Source organism: Pogonomyrmex barbatus, unplaced genomic scaffold (genome assembly GCF_055798465.1).
Source record: "Pogonomyrmex barbatus isolate J1 unplaced genomic scaffold, ASM5579846v1 scaffold14, whole genome shotgun sequence".
In the NCBI taxonomy this organism is placed as follows: Eukaryota; Metazoa; Arthropoda; class Insecta; order Hymenoptera; family Formicidae; genus Pogonomyrmex; species Pogonomyrmex barbatus.
In genome coordinates, this window is record NW_028297110.1 from 5,236,390 (window position 1) to 5,256,016 (window position 19,627).

General features: G+C 31.4%; 2 protein-coding genes across 3 annotated transcripts; both read left to right on the forward strand.

Moving 5' to 3' along the window:
* Nucleotides 1-7: 7 nt before the first annotated feature.
* On the forward strand, nt 8-9,923 carry LOC105430815 (C2 domain-containing protein 5). The gene is made up of 15 exons (XM_011644536.3): nt 8-165; nt 522-913; nt 1,008-1,148; nt 1,318-1,534; nt 1,683-1,808; nt 2,574-4,843; nt 5,038-5,187; nt 5,372-5,540; nt 5,669-6,476; nt 6,558-6,878; nt 7,026-7,224; nt 7,395-7,573; nt 7,709-7,834; nt 7,917-8,063; nt 8,150-9,923. Exons 2-15 carry the CDS (start codon nt 547-549, stop codon nt 8,234-8,236), a joined length of 5,307 nt encoding a protein of 1,768 aa, XP_011642838.2. The 5' UTR covers nt 8-165; nt 522-546; the 3' UTR covers nt 8,237-9,923.
* LOC105428205 (leukotriene A-4 hydrolase-like) lies at nt 8,153-18,883 on the forward strand. Of its 2 annotated transcripts, XM_089073198.1 has the most exons (12): nt 12,039-12,084; nt 12,180-12,247; nt 12,531-13,880; nt 14,311-14,423; nt 14,499-14,641; nt 14,749-14,860; nt 14,933-15,001; nt 15,273-15,549; nt 15,676-15,971; nt 16,107-16,361; nt 16,506-16,810; nt 16,878-18,883. In XM_089073198.1, the coding sequence occupies exons 3-12, from the start codon at nt 13,742-13,744 to the stop codon at nt 17,104-17,106; spliced, it is 1,938 nt and encodes a 645-aa protein (XP_088929324.1). In that variant the 5' UTR covers nt 12,039-12,084; nt 12,180-12,247; nt 12,531-13,741; the 3' UTR covers nt 17,107-18,883. The 2 variants fall into 2 exon arrangements, with proteins under 2 accessions (XP_088929325.1, XP_088929324.1); XM_089073199.1 differs by lacking the exons at nt 12,039-12,084; nt 12,180-12,247; nt 12,531-13,880 and adding an exon at nt 8,153-8,285.
* The last annotated feature ends 744 nt before the right edge of the window (nt 18,884-19,627 follow it).

Sequence of the window (19,627 nt, forward strand, 5' to 3'; positions counted from 1 at the left end):
TTGGCGTCCGCGGCGGTTGCCGAGGGAGAGGAGGAGAATCCGGCGACGGGAGAGGTTATTTGTCGTGTAAGAAAATCGTGGAAAAAAATGTGATTCTCTGCTTGACAAACCGCTCATTATTGAGTCGCTCGCCGAGTGTCATTGCTGGACCAGATGCGTGACGTGGTAAGTAAATGTCATGGGATTCGCGACAAGCTTCGTCTTCGTATTACCGCGGTGTCATGTTTCATGACGTTCAGATGAACATCCAGTTTCGAGATGGATTTATTGAACTTTATAAGGCGTCATGTAGATCGCGACGGAATTAGCAAAAATGCGGAAGCGTTTTTGCCATGACGTAACACAAAAGATGTATATTTAGAAATATATATTTAATATATTCACATTAAATTAGATATATATTCACATTGAATTGTAGATACATATTTGATAAGTAATTAAATATATATTTTTTTAATTTATATTTATATTTTTATTATAATGAATAAATAAGTAAATGCGAATCTGTTTTCTGAATATAGATTTGTTGAGTATTAAAGCGACACGATGCCTGGGAAGATAAAGGTGAAGATACTGGCAGGTCGTAATCTGCCAGTAATGGATCGTTCTGGCGACACGACGGATGCTTATGTGGAATTGAAATTCGGCAACATAACTTACAAGACAGACGTGTGCCGAAAGTCTCTGAATCCACAATGGAACTCGGAATGGTATAGATTTGAAGTTGACGATGCTGAACTACAAGATGAGCCACTGCAAATCAGATTGATGGATCATGACACATATTCTGCTAATGATGCGATAGGCAAAGTTTATATAAATCTTAATCCATTGTTGCTGCCTGGTATACTGCCTCCAGTAAAGAACATTTGGACTCTGGAGGCAACTATGAACACCAGTGCTGGATCTCAAGGTACATATATGATACATGATATATAACAACATGAAAAATATTTATATATTTTATATATTTATTGTTCATATTTTTTCTTTCTGTTACATTACAGGATCAGTTATGACTGGCTGGATACCTGTATATGACACAATGCACGGCATACGTGGCGAAGTAAATATTATCATAAAGGTGGAACTATTTTCTGATTTTAATAAGTTTAGGCAATCATCCTGCGGAGTACAATTCTTTTATTGTAAGCATATTTCATTCTTGTTATATTTTATATAATACTGATAGTCGAATGAGTTTGTAATTTACATATTATTTATTTTATGAAAATTATTGGTTTCAAATTTTAAAGATATATTATTTACATAAGTTTATTAGAGAAAAGATTAATAAGTAATTCTAAAATATTTTAGCACCTAATATACCATATGGATATCATGCACAAATGATACATGGATTTGTCGAAGAACTTGTAGTTAGTGATGACCCAGAATATAAATGGATCGATAAAATAAGAACACCTAGAGCATCGAACGAGGCACGACAGACTCTGTTTTTTAAACTAAGTGGAGAAGTTCAAAGGAAAATTGGATTAAAAGCATTGGATCTTGGTGGAAATGCTGTAATTGGGTAAATTTAATTCTAACTTTCATCTCTGCAATTATTTTTATGATTTTATGACATTATTTAAACTAAATAAGAAATTGATTTGAAATATTTCTACTCTTTCCTATACCTATTCTTTTATGATTATTTAATTTGCTACATTTGATTTCAGGTACTTGCAAAACTTTGATCTAGAAGGCGAATCCGGCATTGTTGCCAGAGGTATAGGCACAGCGGTAACGCTAGTAAAACTGCATGACGTTTTCGGTTTTCCTTGCGACAGCATCAATATCGAAGAGTGAGTATTTTATGTCCAATTACGATATTATTGAAGCAGACGGTGTCTCGTCCGAAAATAAATTGCATGTTCCATCATCATGATAAGCTGTAAATTACCGCGCAATTGCGTCTGGCATCGCACGAGCCAATTAAGCGCGTGTCGCCAACTCATAATCCAGGATAAATTTGGCGCTCGCAAACGAGCTATTTCGAGAAATTCGTACAAGGAAATATAGTTATTCCTATTTTACAGTCGAACTATTCTATCCTGTGACGGAAAATAATTTAGCGCAGATAGAGTTATCCGAAATTATTGGATGAAATTAACCTAATTTATAGAGAGCATCTTATAGATCATCTATTATCGATTACCTTTAATTTCGCTTCTCATCATTTTGATATCACGAATAAAGTCAAATTGCTTAGCGTTATTAATAAACAATCGATATCTGAATTAATATTTAATTAAAATTACTTTCATTTTATTTATTTATTTAGTATGATTTAATTTTATTTATTTAGTATGATTTAATATTTTCTATGTAGCAAAATCAGTCTTACGTTTTGTAGCTTTTCTGAAGCGTCTAATTTTATATTATTTTTGGAAAAAAACTCTATTATATATTGTACACTTTTCAGCAAATAGTTTCTAAATTCTTCTTCCTGGCTGTAAATTCAGATCACTCGTTTCACTGTTGTTTTTAATTATATCAAACTTTTTTAGGAAGTATGCGAAGATTAATGGATATTTTTCTTCTTCTTCCCTACCTGCATGCGTATATAGGATCGCATTCGCGCTTTCCTCACGCACAATAGTGCGAACGGAACGTTACGCCGACGACAGCGCGCCGTTCCCTATCTCTACTCCCGCTGGCGTTCCCGCTTCTTATCCTATTAGCAAAAACAGGAATCTTTACGCGAGATCCTTGTCGTCTTTAACGCGCCTGGAATGCGCAAAGGTGCCCGTGACTCCTGGACATGTCAGAGCGCGAAGGAAACGTGCCAAGCGCATTCCGTTTCTACGATCCAATACATCGAGTATGTTGAATCTAAGAGTGACCGCTTCCAGCAGCTCGGACGTCACTCCGTCGTCGGAAATTGATCGGAGTTTAATCGACGAAACGGTGAAATCTATACGTACCATAGTAATGCCAGAGGAGACAAGGAAGAAATCGTCGAGAGATCACCTCTCCAAGCAGATCAAGCATCTACGTAGTAAATTTGACTCGGTCGGCGAGGAGAGTCATTTCACCACGGAATCTGACCGCGATTCCGACATTATGAATCCTCAGGAGAGAAACCTGAAGGAAACCAAGACCACCGGTAGGATAATGGCCGCGTTACTTATCGAATCTATACAGAACATGTCTCTTGAGAATATCGAAAATATTGATCCCGCTTTGATTCTTCCCAGCGATAAACAGTCTAACGAAGAGATAAAGGAAGAAACAGTGCTGTGCTGTACAGAGAATCCTGAAAATAAGAATAGCAAGGTCCAAGTAGGTGAAGAGCAGCAGCAAGACGTCGCTTCCTCGATCGACGAGACGGAGATGTCTTCCTTCGATGACGAAAATTTGACGGGCGATGAATCATCGGGGGACACTGCCAGTTACAACATCTTGGACGACTCGAGATACTCGATCGATAGAGACTCCAACAAAACGGAGGACTCGGCGAGTCTCCAGGAGAGAATTCCCATTACGCACTCCAGTGCGGAGAGCTGCACGGAGTCTACACTGCAGATAGAATCGGACGTAGCGTCGAATCGTTCGCCATCAATCCCGAATTTAATAGATATGGAAGACACCATATTACAGAACGATAGGATTCCCATAATCACTGTGGACATTCACGAGAGCACAGATTCGGACACGTCCGGATTGTCGAACGATGAAAGTCAGCCGGATATCTCGGATTCGTATAACTTCGAGGAGACTAATATTTCCGCTGTGGAATTAACTCATTTGTCCGACAAAGGAAACATCAGCGATGTAAGACCAGCATCTGACACTTCTGGAAACGAGTGTCAGGTGCTTGGTTTGAGGATAGAGGAAAGTGAGCGGTGCAGCAGTGCCACCTTTACATCCGATGGTTCGTCGGTTCCCGAAGCACCTGATATTCGTCTGGATAAACCCGAACAAGATCTACATCCGAGCCACGATCAATCCATTCATCAACAAAATGAGAAATCAACGGGACTCGAATCTTCATTCATCGCTGAAGGATCGAAAGATCGCGTGAACGCAGGCAAAAAGGGGAATGATTCGGTGACGAAACGGGCATTGATCGAAGAAGCCCGTGCGATTATGATGGTCGAGAGACGAAAATGTATACGCGATTTGATCAAACTAATCGACACGAAGATGATGGTATCCGCACGGCCGGCGCGTCGTAGCAAAAAAACTGTGTCGCTGAGGAGCAAGAAGAAGAAGAAGATCGAGAGAACGGGATCTCACAAGGAAGCGAAAAAGTCGGGGAATCCGCTTGACCGGTTTCCTTCTCGTAGCGCGTCCACGAGGAAACGTGCGTCGCGTAAACGTCGCAAGAAGAGCGATCACCTTCGCGTTCCTCGCGTCCGCTCGATTCCCGAGTATCTATCCTCGGCGCAGCGCCCGATTATTCACGCCACCTCCCGTTCCTGCGACTCTTCTCCCATCAGTTTAACCGATCGCGTATCCCCAGCTCCCGCGTTCCATCGTCCGCTCGATGGTTCGCCCGGGACCTCGGGAAAACCGCCGAGGAGCAACCCCGGCAACAAATCCGACATCGTAACCGCGATATCTATCAGTAGCGACTGTAATCTAGGGAACACATCGTGTCATATTGATCGTACTATGCCCACTAACAATGCTAATATGACTTACAACTCGCGTGTGTCCCGTCCTTCTCCCGATCTTAGGCAGCAAGATGAAGCGTCGACCAGCCCGTCCTACCCGCTTCCGGCTGTTCCTACGGTGGCCGCGAAAATGTCCCAATCACCGGCGACCCGAACGCTCGCCAACGTGCCGCTTCATCGAAGATCGAGCGATTCCGATCTGAGCGTTACTCCCAAAGGTGAGTCAGCTTTTGTCTTTACGCAAAAGGATAAATCGAATCGAGGAATTATATATAATTATTGAACAGCTAAAAAGTTGTTTCTTATTTCTCATTGTTTATTTTTATATGCTTTACGAAAGAGTGAAATCATATGTCTATTTAGGATTTATTGTCCTTTTACTTTAATTAAAAAAATTAACATTGTTTCTCAGGTAACTCTCTAGGCAGTGATAGATCGATAGCAGGACCCCTAAGGACACCGGCTGCGGTAGTCAGACCCATGAATCAAGACACGCTAGAAATGTTAGAATATCCCTTCATTACTATGCAACATTACCCACCTGGTTTCATATTACATATAGGTAATTAAGCTTACAAGATTACACGTCTTCAAGATCGTATCTTTGTGATATTATAATAACCTGAGATATTATATACAGTCCTCTTAAACGGTCATTAAATCTGGTTGATTTATTACAAAAAGAAAAGATATAGAAGGTCACGTAAATCTAACATAACATTGAATTATATGCGTGGTGAGTACAGGTGGTCTAGTGAGCTCGAGGTCGGTGAAATTACTCGAGAGGATAAGCAATCTGGAGGAACCGGAAGGCCGTGATGCGTGGTGGACCGAAATCAGAATGGAAGTTAGGTCACACGCGAGAGCGTTAGCTTGCAATGTTGTTATAGGCTACAAAGAAGAAACTAGTATATGGTAAGAGTTTTATATTAGTTGCGCATTGATGTTAGATAAAAACGGATCCTTTAAATAAAACTTAATTTTATATTTTTGATATTTGTCTATATATGAATCATGCATCAATATTATATAATTCTTTGCAGTGACGATGTGTGTGTGTTGAGTGCCTCCGGTACCGCGGCAGTCATAAATTTTCATAATTCTGGTCAAGAATCAGACGGCGTCGTTCTTAATAAACTTCAACAGAGTGCGCCCGCAGCTGCTGTGGATTCGGAAAAGGGCCAGCAAAAGTCCGTCGCGACAAAGGCAGAGAAAGTTGACAGTGATACACCTGTCGTGGCTCATACGGAGCGACAAAACGGGAAGGTGTGCAAGCACTCTTCCGAAGGCAATGATCACGAAGGTTTCTGCGGCCAGTCTCAGCTGCGATGCAACCTGTGTCATCTCCCTTACAGTGAAAGCAGCGTGCCATTTAGAGTCAATGTGTCAAAATGTACTATATGCAAGCGCGCCAAGGTTCCGGATGTTATGTTCACCACTATAGAAGTCCCGACGAATATACCGACAACCGGAAGAGGCTGCTTTATCCAAGCGACTGTGTGCAAAAGCAAGAAAGACTTGCGTGGTGAACTGAATGCAAAGGAAATATCTGATTGTCTGCCGTTTCTGGAATATGAACTACACAGTTTATTGTTGAACAAGTTGAAGATCAAGGGTATGAACGCGGTGTTCGGCCTCAGGTTGCAGGTATCCGTGGGAGAACGGTTCATAATCGGTATGGCGGTAGGCACCGCGGTTTACTTGACCGCTCTACCGCCGCCTACCATTCCGCAAATAGCATCTAGCAATTCGTGGCATAACGAGGAGCAGTTAGGGGAAATGCAAAAGTCTATTGTAGAAACAGTGAAGAAGAACCGAGAGTTTTATCGTCTAAAGCCTATCGGAGTCAACGTACGTGGGACTTAGCACCGTTTTCATTTCAGAAAATGTCCTAGGGTTTGATCGTTAATTATAATCGTGACGCGATTGTAGGAAGTCGAAAACGGACGCTTTCCAAGTACTTCTGATACAGACGAGTCAGATGAGGATCTACCGGAACTCGATCTTGGATTGGGTACTCGCGATGCGTGCATCTTAGAAGTGGACGACATCGAGGATATGGACCGAATATCATCATTAATAGACAACAGACCACCCGATGATTTTCACGTCGTTAATACACAGACGATACCTGGTCTCGAAGATTTAGAGATCGTCAGAAATTTACAGATGTTCACGCAAATCTCTAGGACTAAAATTCCCATAGGACAATTCGCGTCGATGCCATCAAAATATTTTGCCAGGTTACTTCAGGTAATATTTAATCTTTAAACTGTTTTGTAAGAAATGTGTTTTCTTACTTGTTGCCACATGTTTACTCTGACGCATGTTTGCTACTTGTAAAAGAAAATATATATTTCGCGAAAGTACTTTTATTTTATAAGCGCTTTTCCGCTTTAGTCTTTATATTTCAAATTAAGAAGAATGGTTCCCTGCGCCTTGTGTGACATGCAGTTTAAAGTAGCATTATCTGAACAAGATGAAATACAACTGACTGTCGTTGGTATGGCGCTTGGTTTGGGAGAACCCTTAAATACGAATAAATATAAAAGGAAGATTGTATGTCGTTCCTTGAGTAAGGATCAAGTAAGAAAGTCAGGTACTTCCTAATTCTTTTTATATTTATTTTTATATTTATATTTATTTTTTTATTGAAAGTTATTGTTGGATTTTGTATTGCGATCCACAATTATAATTACTATGTTTTTGATATCTGGAGTTATTCTTAATTAAAGTTTTAAAAATAAATTCCTCTTTATTTTCTGACAGATGACAGTGATATGATATTTAGTCTCGATGAGGATCATCTAGAAAACAATATCACATGTGACAATGCAACACGCGTTAGTACGGGAAATCCCGCAACTTTAAGTGGTGTCCCTATACAAAAGCCAAGACCACGTTCACCTTTACGTTTAAAATCATTCACTACTCATAGACGTAAACATGTAAGCACTTTAAATGTATATACAAACTTAATGTTTGTACTCATCATGCTTTTGTCTTACTTGTATCTAAATTTATAGTAAATGTGTTAAGCGTTAATAGTATAGAGATTTTTCTGTACGTTTTGATTTCCATAGGTGCCTTTAAAAGGAAGATATGGTGTAGATATAACACCTTTATCTTACCTACCAGGTGGAAGAATAGAGAGGTATCAAGGCAATTTAAATTTCTTTTTTATTCGCGAAAGTACGTCGATACGAGAGGTGAGTTCCATAATATTCATAATGATGATCTTTCTCGACAGAATGTTATAAACAAAACGATTGCAATAATGTAATGTTATAGAATGGTGGATTGAGCGGTTTCACCCACAGTTTCGTAATGGAAGTTTTGGCAATTGTTCGTGCTCATATTACGGCATTAGGCGGTAACGCTATGGTAGCATTCTTTATGACACAGTGCGTGCTTCTCCATAGTCCGCACAAAAATCAGGTTAGTAAAAATATTGCAAATATTTATTGCGAATTATAAATATATACATTTTAATGCTTATTATTTGATACAAAATATACTTTTAGGGTCAGTGTTTGATTAATGTAGGTGGCGATGTTGTAACAGTATCTTATTATGCGGATGAGAAGCACAGCGCGGTTTCAAATTGCTGACCCCAGCCTCCTCATTCTGCGCCACCATGAACGACTATTTAACGCAATGGTAATTAGTGATTTGACTAAATGTTTGCCAATATTAATACTATTATAGGTCATTGCGGTTCTCGGAAATTTAATGCATTATATAATGACCAATCTCAAAATGTTTCGTTGCAGTAATTGATATTGCTGCTTATCAATTTATTTTATAAAAATCAGGATTCAATATTAATTTCTTTATGAATTAATAGAATAGAATAATACAATACAGAATATGACAAAGTATATTATACATTAGTCTACTATAAATTTAAAATATCTTGTATATTTAATACTGTCTGAGTAAATATTTAAATGAATTATAATATTTATGAATTTTAGTGACTGAATAGAATTATACATGTATGTAAACCTCAGAGGGATATTTTTCCCTATGAAATAGCTTTATGCATGTGATAATATGTTGCCAATCAACTGTACAATACTTTCAATTTTTTATAATTCATTAAATACTCAATTATGCAAAAGTACTCTGTTATTGGTTGTGTAATTGGAAAGTTAAAGATTTTATACTTGAAAAGTTTTAATTAAATTGTTGATTTTAATTAAGTAAGATCTCTATAGAAGTATTTTATTTTTGTTTGCCAATTGACACTACAAATGACAGACTACTTCAAAAACAAGATATTAATAGAATTATAATAATAGATATTAATATAATGTTTCTCTGTAAAAACTTAAGAAAGAATGAGAAACACGAATTAAATTTAGATTTTTAAAGAATGGTAGAATTAATGTTAAAGGCTGATAGCATCTTAAGTGAAACAAATTATCCATTTCGGAAATCAATATAGTTTTGGTAACTAGGTGCCTTGAAAACTATGCAGAAAGAGTTTACAAAAAATATTCTGTGTCATACAGAATATAAATCTACATCTCATACAGTGATTTCCAAATTTAAACTTTTTTAAGCCTACGAAATTAATAAAAAAACGAGATTGTTATTCTGAAGAATTAAATTACTAAGTAATTTGTTTAGAAGCAGATCACACACAATACATACATTTTCATCTCTTTAATTATGTTGATGCTCAAAGACATGTTGAAAACAAAAGATGAAGATGTTTTAAAAGAGAGATATTAGTAATCCTGATTAGTAACTAATGATAAGATGATAACGTTCACTTGTTTTTAATGTTTTTAATTATTGATCACATTTTATTTTATAAAAATATTGCAATGCATAAGTAGCTTTGTATTGTAATTACAGATGAATGTAAAAAATGTGAAGAAATTTTTAATATTTATTTAACATTAACTGTATAGCATGAATTTATTTATTGCAATTGTATTTAATCTCGAACATTAAACTGTATAGCATGAAGTTATTTATTGCAATTGTATTTAATCTCGAACAAACAATGCATTCGTTGTTCGAATATACAACAAAGCGTATCGAATTGTAAGAAATAAATATTGTATTTTACGATTTAATTATCAAGATAAAAGTTTCTATATATATCGAACATTGCCTGAATATGTAATTTACAAATCATATCTTATATTTATCTCTTTTACCTAGTTGAATTTTATTGCGATTTGTATGTGAAATGAAATCTTCACTCGAATAATTAATCTCTAGTCAAAGTACCATTGTTTGTTTTTCCCACTGTTGTTAATATTAAATTATATTATAAAGATATCTGGCGTTTTTGCATTCTCTTTCTTGAACTGTGGAAACTTAATATAGCAAATGGTCGCGTTTTTAATCCTTTATTTCATTAATTGCAAAGATTCGCTTTAATTTAACAATAGAATGAATAATTTTTTTTTTAAATTGACTTTTCCCATATTTAAATACCTAATTCTTTACTTCAAGATAAAATCACAAACGGGGAACTGCGCGGCTTATTTTTTTTTCTATTTTTTGTGTTTTTTTAAATATCTGTGAGATACTTTTCTACATATTTATTGCAAAGTTATAATAATATTTGAAGATTTTATGAAAGTGAATGAATTAAGATATAATGTTATGTCACGATATAATGTTATGAAATGATCGCGGTGACAGCACAGTTGTTCGTGGCAAAATTTTGGTCAGCAGCAATAAGTGGAAGATATTGTGACAATACGAGTGACCCTATTAACTTCTTTTCGCTGCTCTAAAAAAGGCCGCTACAGGATATTATTTTTTTCTAACATTTACGCATTTATCGCAAAAAAGATTGAGCTAATAGCAGAACATCCAGTAGTCTCCAGCTTTATAAAATGAAAAATAGAGGGATATCTATTCAATCTAGAGAAAATCCTATTATACTAAACAGTCGACGGCTTCTATTTGCTGAGTCTTAGGCAGCGAATACGTTCAAGGATACTCCTTTGATTAGACATGAAATTATAATTCATCTAAATTTTCTCCGTTGTAGCATTCTATAATAGATAGCAGGTAACCATACATCAATAAATTTTTTAAATAAATATTCAATCTAGCAAATTTTACGTTATTATCAAATAAAACTTTAGAAAAAAAGAATCATTGATGTACACCAAACCTTTTAAATGCTTTTATTTGTTATTATATTATTTGTTTTATATTAACTTTTATATTGTCATAAAAAATTGTTCGTTGCAATATATTATGCAAGTCTGATTGGCTGAAAAGCCAATCATTCATATAATATTCGAAAATCACAACCGTTTTGATTATTCTATATTTATATACTATAAACAGATTAAGATATGTTATTGGAAAGAAAATGTAAACATAGACAAATTAAGAAATAGAATAGTATAAAAAAGAAATAAGAGAGGATTATTGTGCTTTTTTTAGATTTCTACAGAAAGCCAATGTTAAAACTTATTCGTAGAGGCAAATAAAACATTTTTCAAATGGCTGTATCTCTTATAAATTTTTATGCAAAACCAGATATTTAATAATTAAATTAATTAAATAAGAATCGTATTAAATGTGTACAATTTATTTTCTTTCCTTTGAAAAAAAGGATGAGAGGAGAGTCTCATGAGTTTATTACGTTTGCGTAAAACAAAACGTGTCTCTTTTCAAATGTAACTTACGATTTATAAAATTATATTACTTTTTATGATTTCAATTAATTTATATTATTCTGTGCATTTTTTAAAACTGCAAATAAAAATATTATATTAAACGTAAAAATTATTAAAAATTTTTTGAATTGTTGAAATAATATAATATATATTTAATACAATAAATTTAATTATAATAAAATGCTTTGATATAAATATTATTTACATATCTTTGATACTTATTATTTATTATTTCTAACTTCTATAATTATTTATCTGTTCAGAGCTTGCAATTGTAACATACATTTATTTAGACTTATATACGGATTTTGATCGACGGTTATTAAAGGCAAAGCAATATTGTTTATATAGCATTGAAATTTTCGGTTACCCAAGTAATGAGTAAAATTTAATTTAATTTTCATTAAAGTAAGAATATCTTATTATTAACTTATAATATTAATAAAATAGATTTTAGCAATAGGGTTGTTACATCCAGTGTAACAAAAATTTTCCTAATGAATCTACTTTACAATATAATATTGGAAATAATAGTCATTTATAATAGGCAATAAAATTAGCATTCAGATAAATTTATATTTTATTCTAGATATCAGACAAGACAAAGTTACTAGGAAATTATAAGAAAAAATACGCAAATTTTAAATCCATTATCATGGATATACATAAACATATATATGTAATGATATATTTTTAGATATATGAAATAAATTGAATATGAAACAAATCCAAATTCACATTATAGTTAACCACCAGAACAAACCTCCAATGCTCACATTCTTTCCTGTTACCTAACAGTAAGATAAATTCAATAAACAATGTCAACAATTTTTTTATATTAATGTGTATTGTATAAATATTTAAATGTGTATAAATATTTCTATATTTTTAGAATACATATGCTAAAGCTACGTTCCCTGTCAAGATACATCAGTTGTCAAATTTATATTTTGTGCAAAGGTAAAACCTCATTTAATTAATATTTATATATGAAATATTCATCTACTTATTTATTTATATAAATGTACAGACAATCTGATTGATTATAAGTAATATTATTTAAAAAAATAGAAAGTAAATAAAAAATATTTTGATATTTATTAAAAAAAAGTAAATGAGTGTTTTTATAATCAGATAGTGGGTAGTCTAATCTGTTTTTGCATGTTAGCTTATTTAAATTGAAGAAATACACTTTTATATCAATTTTGTTAACATGTTAATTTATATTTTTTCTGTGTCATAGGTTTTAAAACTATAACATCTGCGAATTTTCGAGAAACATCGGATCGGAAACATTGAATCAACATGTACATGAATTTAATGAGATGGCATCGATTCCATCTTATTCAATAATTATTGTTGTCGGTTACCTACAAAAATAGAATACACTGAGACATTACACAAAATCCAATATATCCAAATTCACATTATAGTTAACACCAGAATCCATATATGGACGGAACAAAATATATTAAGCTTTATATATTTTAATATATTATTAATTAATATATTAATTAAAACTATATTAAAATATATAAAGTATGAAGATTTTATCAATGTTTCAAAGTATTCTCCGAGATGCCTGTGATTTATGTGGTCATAATCTCTCTGTAACATATTAATTAGATTGTCTATATAAAACAGAATTTTTTTTGTAGATTATTAATATTATTTCTTTTAATATTATTACATTTTTATTATAATCAAAATAATACATGTACTTGTAATGTATTATTTTGTGTACTACCACCAAGTATATCCAAATTCGATAAAGAATATCTTTTTCATATTCATATCACCAAATACTAAGCGGAGATTATTTTTTACTCATCACAATTGCGCAGAACATTCCTTATAAACAAATAAGTAATATAATTACGTGCACAAATTATAAATATTTGTGGTTAAATAAAATTTTAATCTATTCATTTGGAGGAACATTGTAGGTCTTATACTTGATGAAAAAACGAAAAAATTTCTAGAAATAAAATGCTATAACGAATAAAAATTGTAAATTATTAATTTTTACTACATAATATTAATAGAAAATTAAATTATTAAACAATTTTTTAGAAATCGCATATTATGATAATTGTGTGTATCATGAAAATTATCAATATCATAATAATAATAATGTAATAATATTAATTACATTTTATTTGATTATTATAGTCTTCGTTTTTATATTACAATAAAAATCTTTCCTTCTCTTTTTTTATTCAAAATTGTTTTAAATAAGTTTTACAAAATGCAATTTTTATTGATAAAACTATATGATAAATAATACTTTTATAAATGTACAAATCAAATCAAGACTTATAAAATTTTAAAAAACAGATGGCGCGATATAGCATGCGCGAAGCGAGCGCTCAACAAGATTTTACTTAAACAAAAAGTATAACAGAAGTAAATAAAAGATGAGATATGGTAAGAGAAAACATATAATGCGGCAAAATGGACCATGATATATTTAACTTAGATCTCTATAAATACCAAATGTCGAAAATTTTTGAAAAAAATATTTTTGAAGAAGAAATCCAAATTTCTCCACTAAAATCTGGTCATATGGATCCGTATTCTTATGCAAAACCAGGTATTTAATCGTCCAATAAATTAAACATGTGAACGTTATTGTCTTATTTTTTGAAGGAAATAGAAAATAAAGAAAAGATCATACAAAAAGTAAATCTAATAAATTTGCAAAACAAAATAATCGCGAATAACATCATATTTTGCACAATTTATGATATTTAAACTTAAATTATTTGTTACAAGTTTAATTTATTTGTATTATTTTTTGTCTCATCTTAAATGATATATGAAAGCATTATCATGTATCTAATCAAGCGTAATGCATAAAAATTATTAAAGTTTATTTTAAATTAGTAAACAATATAGCACGTAATTAACATAACATTAACTTAAGATTAAACATTTTGAGATACTTGTGCACTTATATACGTCACTTATATATTTTTATACTTATTATCTGTATATTTTAACCCTTACAATTTATATATTAGATCATGCAGCTGTAACTTCCATTTATTTAGACATAAATGTGGATTTTGATCAGATGATTATTAGAGGCACAGCAATATTGACTATAAGACTGGAAACTTGGGCTACTGAAGTAGTGAGTTAATTATTAATTATTTTTATTATAAGTAAGAATCTTTCATTTATTATTAACACATAATATAAATCAAAGATTTTAGATAACAATGGACTCATTATATTAAGCGTTAAAGATTTTGATAGTGGAATTGGTTTAACATATTATATTGATAATTATGATTGTCTTGGAAGTAAATTTACTATTCTGTTACCAAAATTTATTATTGCAAAAACTGAGTAAGTAATAATATTGTTAGAAAAGTACAGACTTTAAGATTTCTATTTGCACAAATATTTATATAAACATATAATAACATATATGTTTATGTGTATGTATGCTGCAGATTTAAAATTCAGATTGAATACAAAACAAAACCGAATTCTCCTGTATTTTATTGGCTAACGCCAGAACAAACCTCCGCTGCCACACATCCTTTTCTATTGTTTGACAATCAGGTAAATTAAAATGAACGATATCAACAATTTTTCTATGTTAACGTGCATTATAAAAAAGTTTCTAATTTTTAGTATACACATGCTAGAGCTATGTTTCCCTGTCAAGATACACCATCTGTCAAATTTAACTTCTCTGCAAAGGTAAAAACGCGTCGTAGGTAACATTTATATAACCAATATTTATTTATTTATTTAAACATACAGACATCTATTTGATTATAAAAGTAAGTTGTTTTAGAAAAGGATAAATTAAAAAGTATCTTGTGTTTAACAAAAAAAAATGTATACTAATTAGATGGTAATCTTTTCTTGCATGTTAGCTTATTTAAACTAAAGAAATATGCCATTATGCATATTACATACCATGTGCATATTACATTAGTTTTATTGCCATATATTTTATATTCTTTAGATTTCAGTACCACCAGGTCTTAAAGTTATAACGTCTGGGAAACGTAAAAAGATTTCAATGACTTTATTTCAATATATATACGAATTTTACGAAACAGCACCAATTCCATCTTATGCGGTGGTCTTGGTTGTGGGTCGACTGAGAAATATTATGACATCAGCACATCGCATCAACATACTTGCTGAACCAGAGTATTATAAGCAGAGTAAAAAAATGTTATCGTTGATACATATTACACTAAACAATATCAATGATCTTTGTGGTTCTTATCTTTGGGGTAATATATTAACCAAATTATTTGTTTATATTTATATGTACAATAAAATTATTTTTTGTAAATTAACAATACCATTCCTTTTATTAGTATTGCATTTTTATTATTAAATTAAAATAATATATATAGGTACATGTAACATATGCGTGTTACCATCAAGTATTTCACTATTTGAGGTAGAAAGTCCTTTTTTGATACTCGTGCCACCGACTATATTAGACGGAGATAATTCTTTATTCGCCATAGTTATGAAGAGCATTCCTTATAAATGGACAGGAAGTATAGTTACGTGTATAAATTATGAAGATTTGTGGTTGAATAAAAGTTTTAGTCTGTTCATTTGGAGAAAGATTGTAAATATTATGTTTGGCAATGAAGTAAAGGAATTTCTGGAAATGAAAGGCATTTCTGACTTAATAAACACGGTAAATTAATTCTGATTACACAGTGATAAATACTAAAGTAAACAATATTATACTTGTTGAATAATATTATTTTATATTATGTATGTACGAATTGGTTTATTCATTTCCAAATGTTATACTTTACTATTATTATAGATGACGAATCCTTGGATTCACTCTGAGTTAAAAAGTTTAATACCAAATTTAATTGGATTCTTGCCGAAATATGCTGTTAATTATGTACCTTATGAAAAAGGATATCTCCTTTTACAAGAAATAGAATCTAAAATAGGTGGTCCAACAGTGTTCGAGCCATTTCTTAAATCTTATATAAATAAATTTAAATACCAAAATATAACAACTAAAGCATGGAAGGATTACTTATACGAATATTTTTCTGAAAGAAACAAGGTAATAATTTTTCAATTAAATGTAAGCATATATGTTTTCCAATCGTTTTAATTTTTTTAACTATTATATTATGTATATTATTTCATATTATATTATATATGACGATAATTAATCTTTATTACTTAATTATTTTAATGTTACTAGGTATATATTTTAAAAAACATAAATCTTGATAAGTTGCTTTATGATCGAAGTGATATAACTTTTTTATTTTCATCAGAAATTAAAAAAAAAATAGAAAATATATATAATAAGATACATTTTCCAGTAAGAATATTGATTGAAGAGGATGGAATAACATCTTTTGTTTATAATTTTCCAAAATATAATGATATTCAAAAAATAGAATTTTTAACTTATCTATATGAATCGCATGAAGTTCTTCCTCTCTCGAAAATAAAGCAGATGTCACTTATATATCCCTTTAGTCAGAGCAATGGTGAAATAAGGTAACTATGTTTATCTATTCTTGAATTTATTCAGATTTGCATGGCTTAACGCATATACATTTGATAGATTTCTTTGGCTTTGTTTGTGCATCAAGAGTCGATGGATAGAGAAGATTATATCTGCTTTGGAGTTTGTTAGAGAATATTGTTCGTCGATGTATGCTTGCTCTATATTTCAAAATCTTTACAAATTGCGAGAATATCGCGCCGAAATTATTCAGGCATATAAGATTTGTAAACCAAGAATGCTACTCGAAACTCGAAACAAATTGGAATCAATTCTTTATCTAAAATGATACAAGCTGCATCAAGAATATTTGTAAATTAAACAATTTTGGTATTATTTGACATTTGTATGTTAAATACAATGTTTATAAAAGTAAATAGTTTAAAAAGTAGATATAAGACAAATATTTTTACAGAATTTTTCCATAAGTGTTATTATAGATACAACAATATTTAATAAAATAGTTGTCATCAACAAATTTATAAATAAAGATATATTTTTAAATAAAGAAAAAATTTCTAATAAGAGTAAACGCTTTCAGCTATTTTATATAAAAAAGATTTGATATAAAAAAATCAGTTTACGTAATACTTTATACTTTAATATTATTATTTGTGATGTCTAACAAATATCTTATAAAATATTTATATAACGTATATGATTGTAATTTTAATCTAGTTAAGTATCTCCTTTAATTATTATTGATATTCAAATTATATTAAATTATATTAAAACCTCAAATTATAAAACATTATATCTCATTAAAATACATTCCTAATTAATAAAAAAATATATGAATTGCTTTTAAATTTGTATTTATTATAATAGTTGTTTTTTTAAACTGAATAATTTTTTGTATAATTTTGTTTAATAGAAGAAATATTTTATACAGAAATATTTTAAATAATATTCTTCAGTGACATAACACTTCATACAAGCTTGATACAGCCAGGAAAAAAATATATAATGTGCAACAATGAGTTAGACATGTAAAATAAAAATGTAAATAAAATATTTTTATATGATGCGCTTCCTGAGATAACAACAATTTTAACAATTTATCAATTGATAAATATAATATATGTAATTATAAAAATTACTATGTTACAAATATGTTACAAATTAGTATTATTCATAATTATTAACATAATTGTGCGTAATGAAATCCGTTAAGTCGGAAGTATACGCATATCCGACAATGTTTTATATTCTTAGATTATCTCAGAAATGGAATATTGTGTGAAAAAATTTTATTCTATATTTCCGATTTTACTTTTACATGTTGAATAACATATCTCAGCTTATATATTTATTAATAAGTTAATCATACATTATACAAAGATACATATGCAAATTGCCAATATTTATGATTGAACAAAAGCTTCACTACATTTATTTAAAAAAAGATTGTCGGCATTGTACTTGGAAGAAAGAAGTAAAGCAACTTTTAAAAATAATAGGCTCGGACGACCTGGATGGATATCGCAAATTATTAATTATCTCTAATTATAAAACAACAAAAGTGGAGCTAATAATATTTTACATATTACTAAATAATAATTTTATGTTTTATACGTGATCACGTACACACACTTTTACGCATTCTTATCTTCTGGCTGCATTAATATTATAGTCGGAAAGTTTTGGCGACAACATGATACCTAACTCAACGGATTTATTGCCCTATGATGCAGTCAAATATGTGCCTTACGAAAAAGAATGTCGATTCTTAAAATTCATAGAATCTGCTGTTGAATCTTCAGCTTTGTTACCTGCCAATGAACTGTTCAGGAATTTATACTCTAATAATCTAAAACCTTCTTTTCCTTTCTTTTTTCTTCTCTTCTCTTCAAATCCCTTAGCAAATTATATCCCAAAGAAATATCCTGACAAACATCAACATTATAATCGATAAAATTTATCGCTAATCCTATCCGATGATGATTACATCACGTTCTGATATATTCTTCGTTCATGAAATATATTTCCTTTTAAGGAACTGCACCAATCCTCGTATATGATATTAGAACACGTCGCGTTATTGGTTATTATTTTGCTAAAATTCCGCCTACATTTTACCAAAATTCCGCCTACATTCAACAAAAAGGAAAATCCGTCTTACTTTAGCAATGCAATACTTGTCCGAAACTTGAAGAGAATTCATAATCTCAATATATACGTCAAATGAATCATCGTCTTCAATAAAATTCAATCGCAAGACAGTTCTTTTTTTACTTGAATCTTCAACATCGCGTATTACACGTAACAACTAGTGGCACTGGTACTGAACTGTCCAGAAGATTGAAAGCCTCTGCCAACTTTGCTCTGTTCTACTACGCAAAGAAAAAAAATAGAATCGTCGAAATAAGATAATACGAAGAAAGAACATACGGACAACTAGAAGCCTCTATTCGAGAAAATCTCAAATTCAATTCAGAAAAGTAAAAGATTACAGTCTAAGTTTATGAGGCTCATTTCACAGGCCGTTTGACGAGAGTAAATTGACGACAATAAATAATCTGTCATAATCGTACGTCATAATTCGGCCTACCTATTGACGATAAAACCCTGGTGGACTGCGGTCTGATGGCGAAAAGCACGTAAAAGGCGTAAAGGAACTGAGACATCACAAGCGAAAGCACAACCAGCAATTGATTGAGGAAAAGAATTACAAGGCATCCCAAAAGCCGGTTCCTTTCGAGACAACACCAACGACGACGACAAGATTCCGTGGACAATTGATACGTAAAAGGGCAACTTCATCAAATCTTGGACAATAACATCTTGGAGCAGCGTTAAAGCAGCGTTAA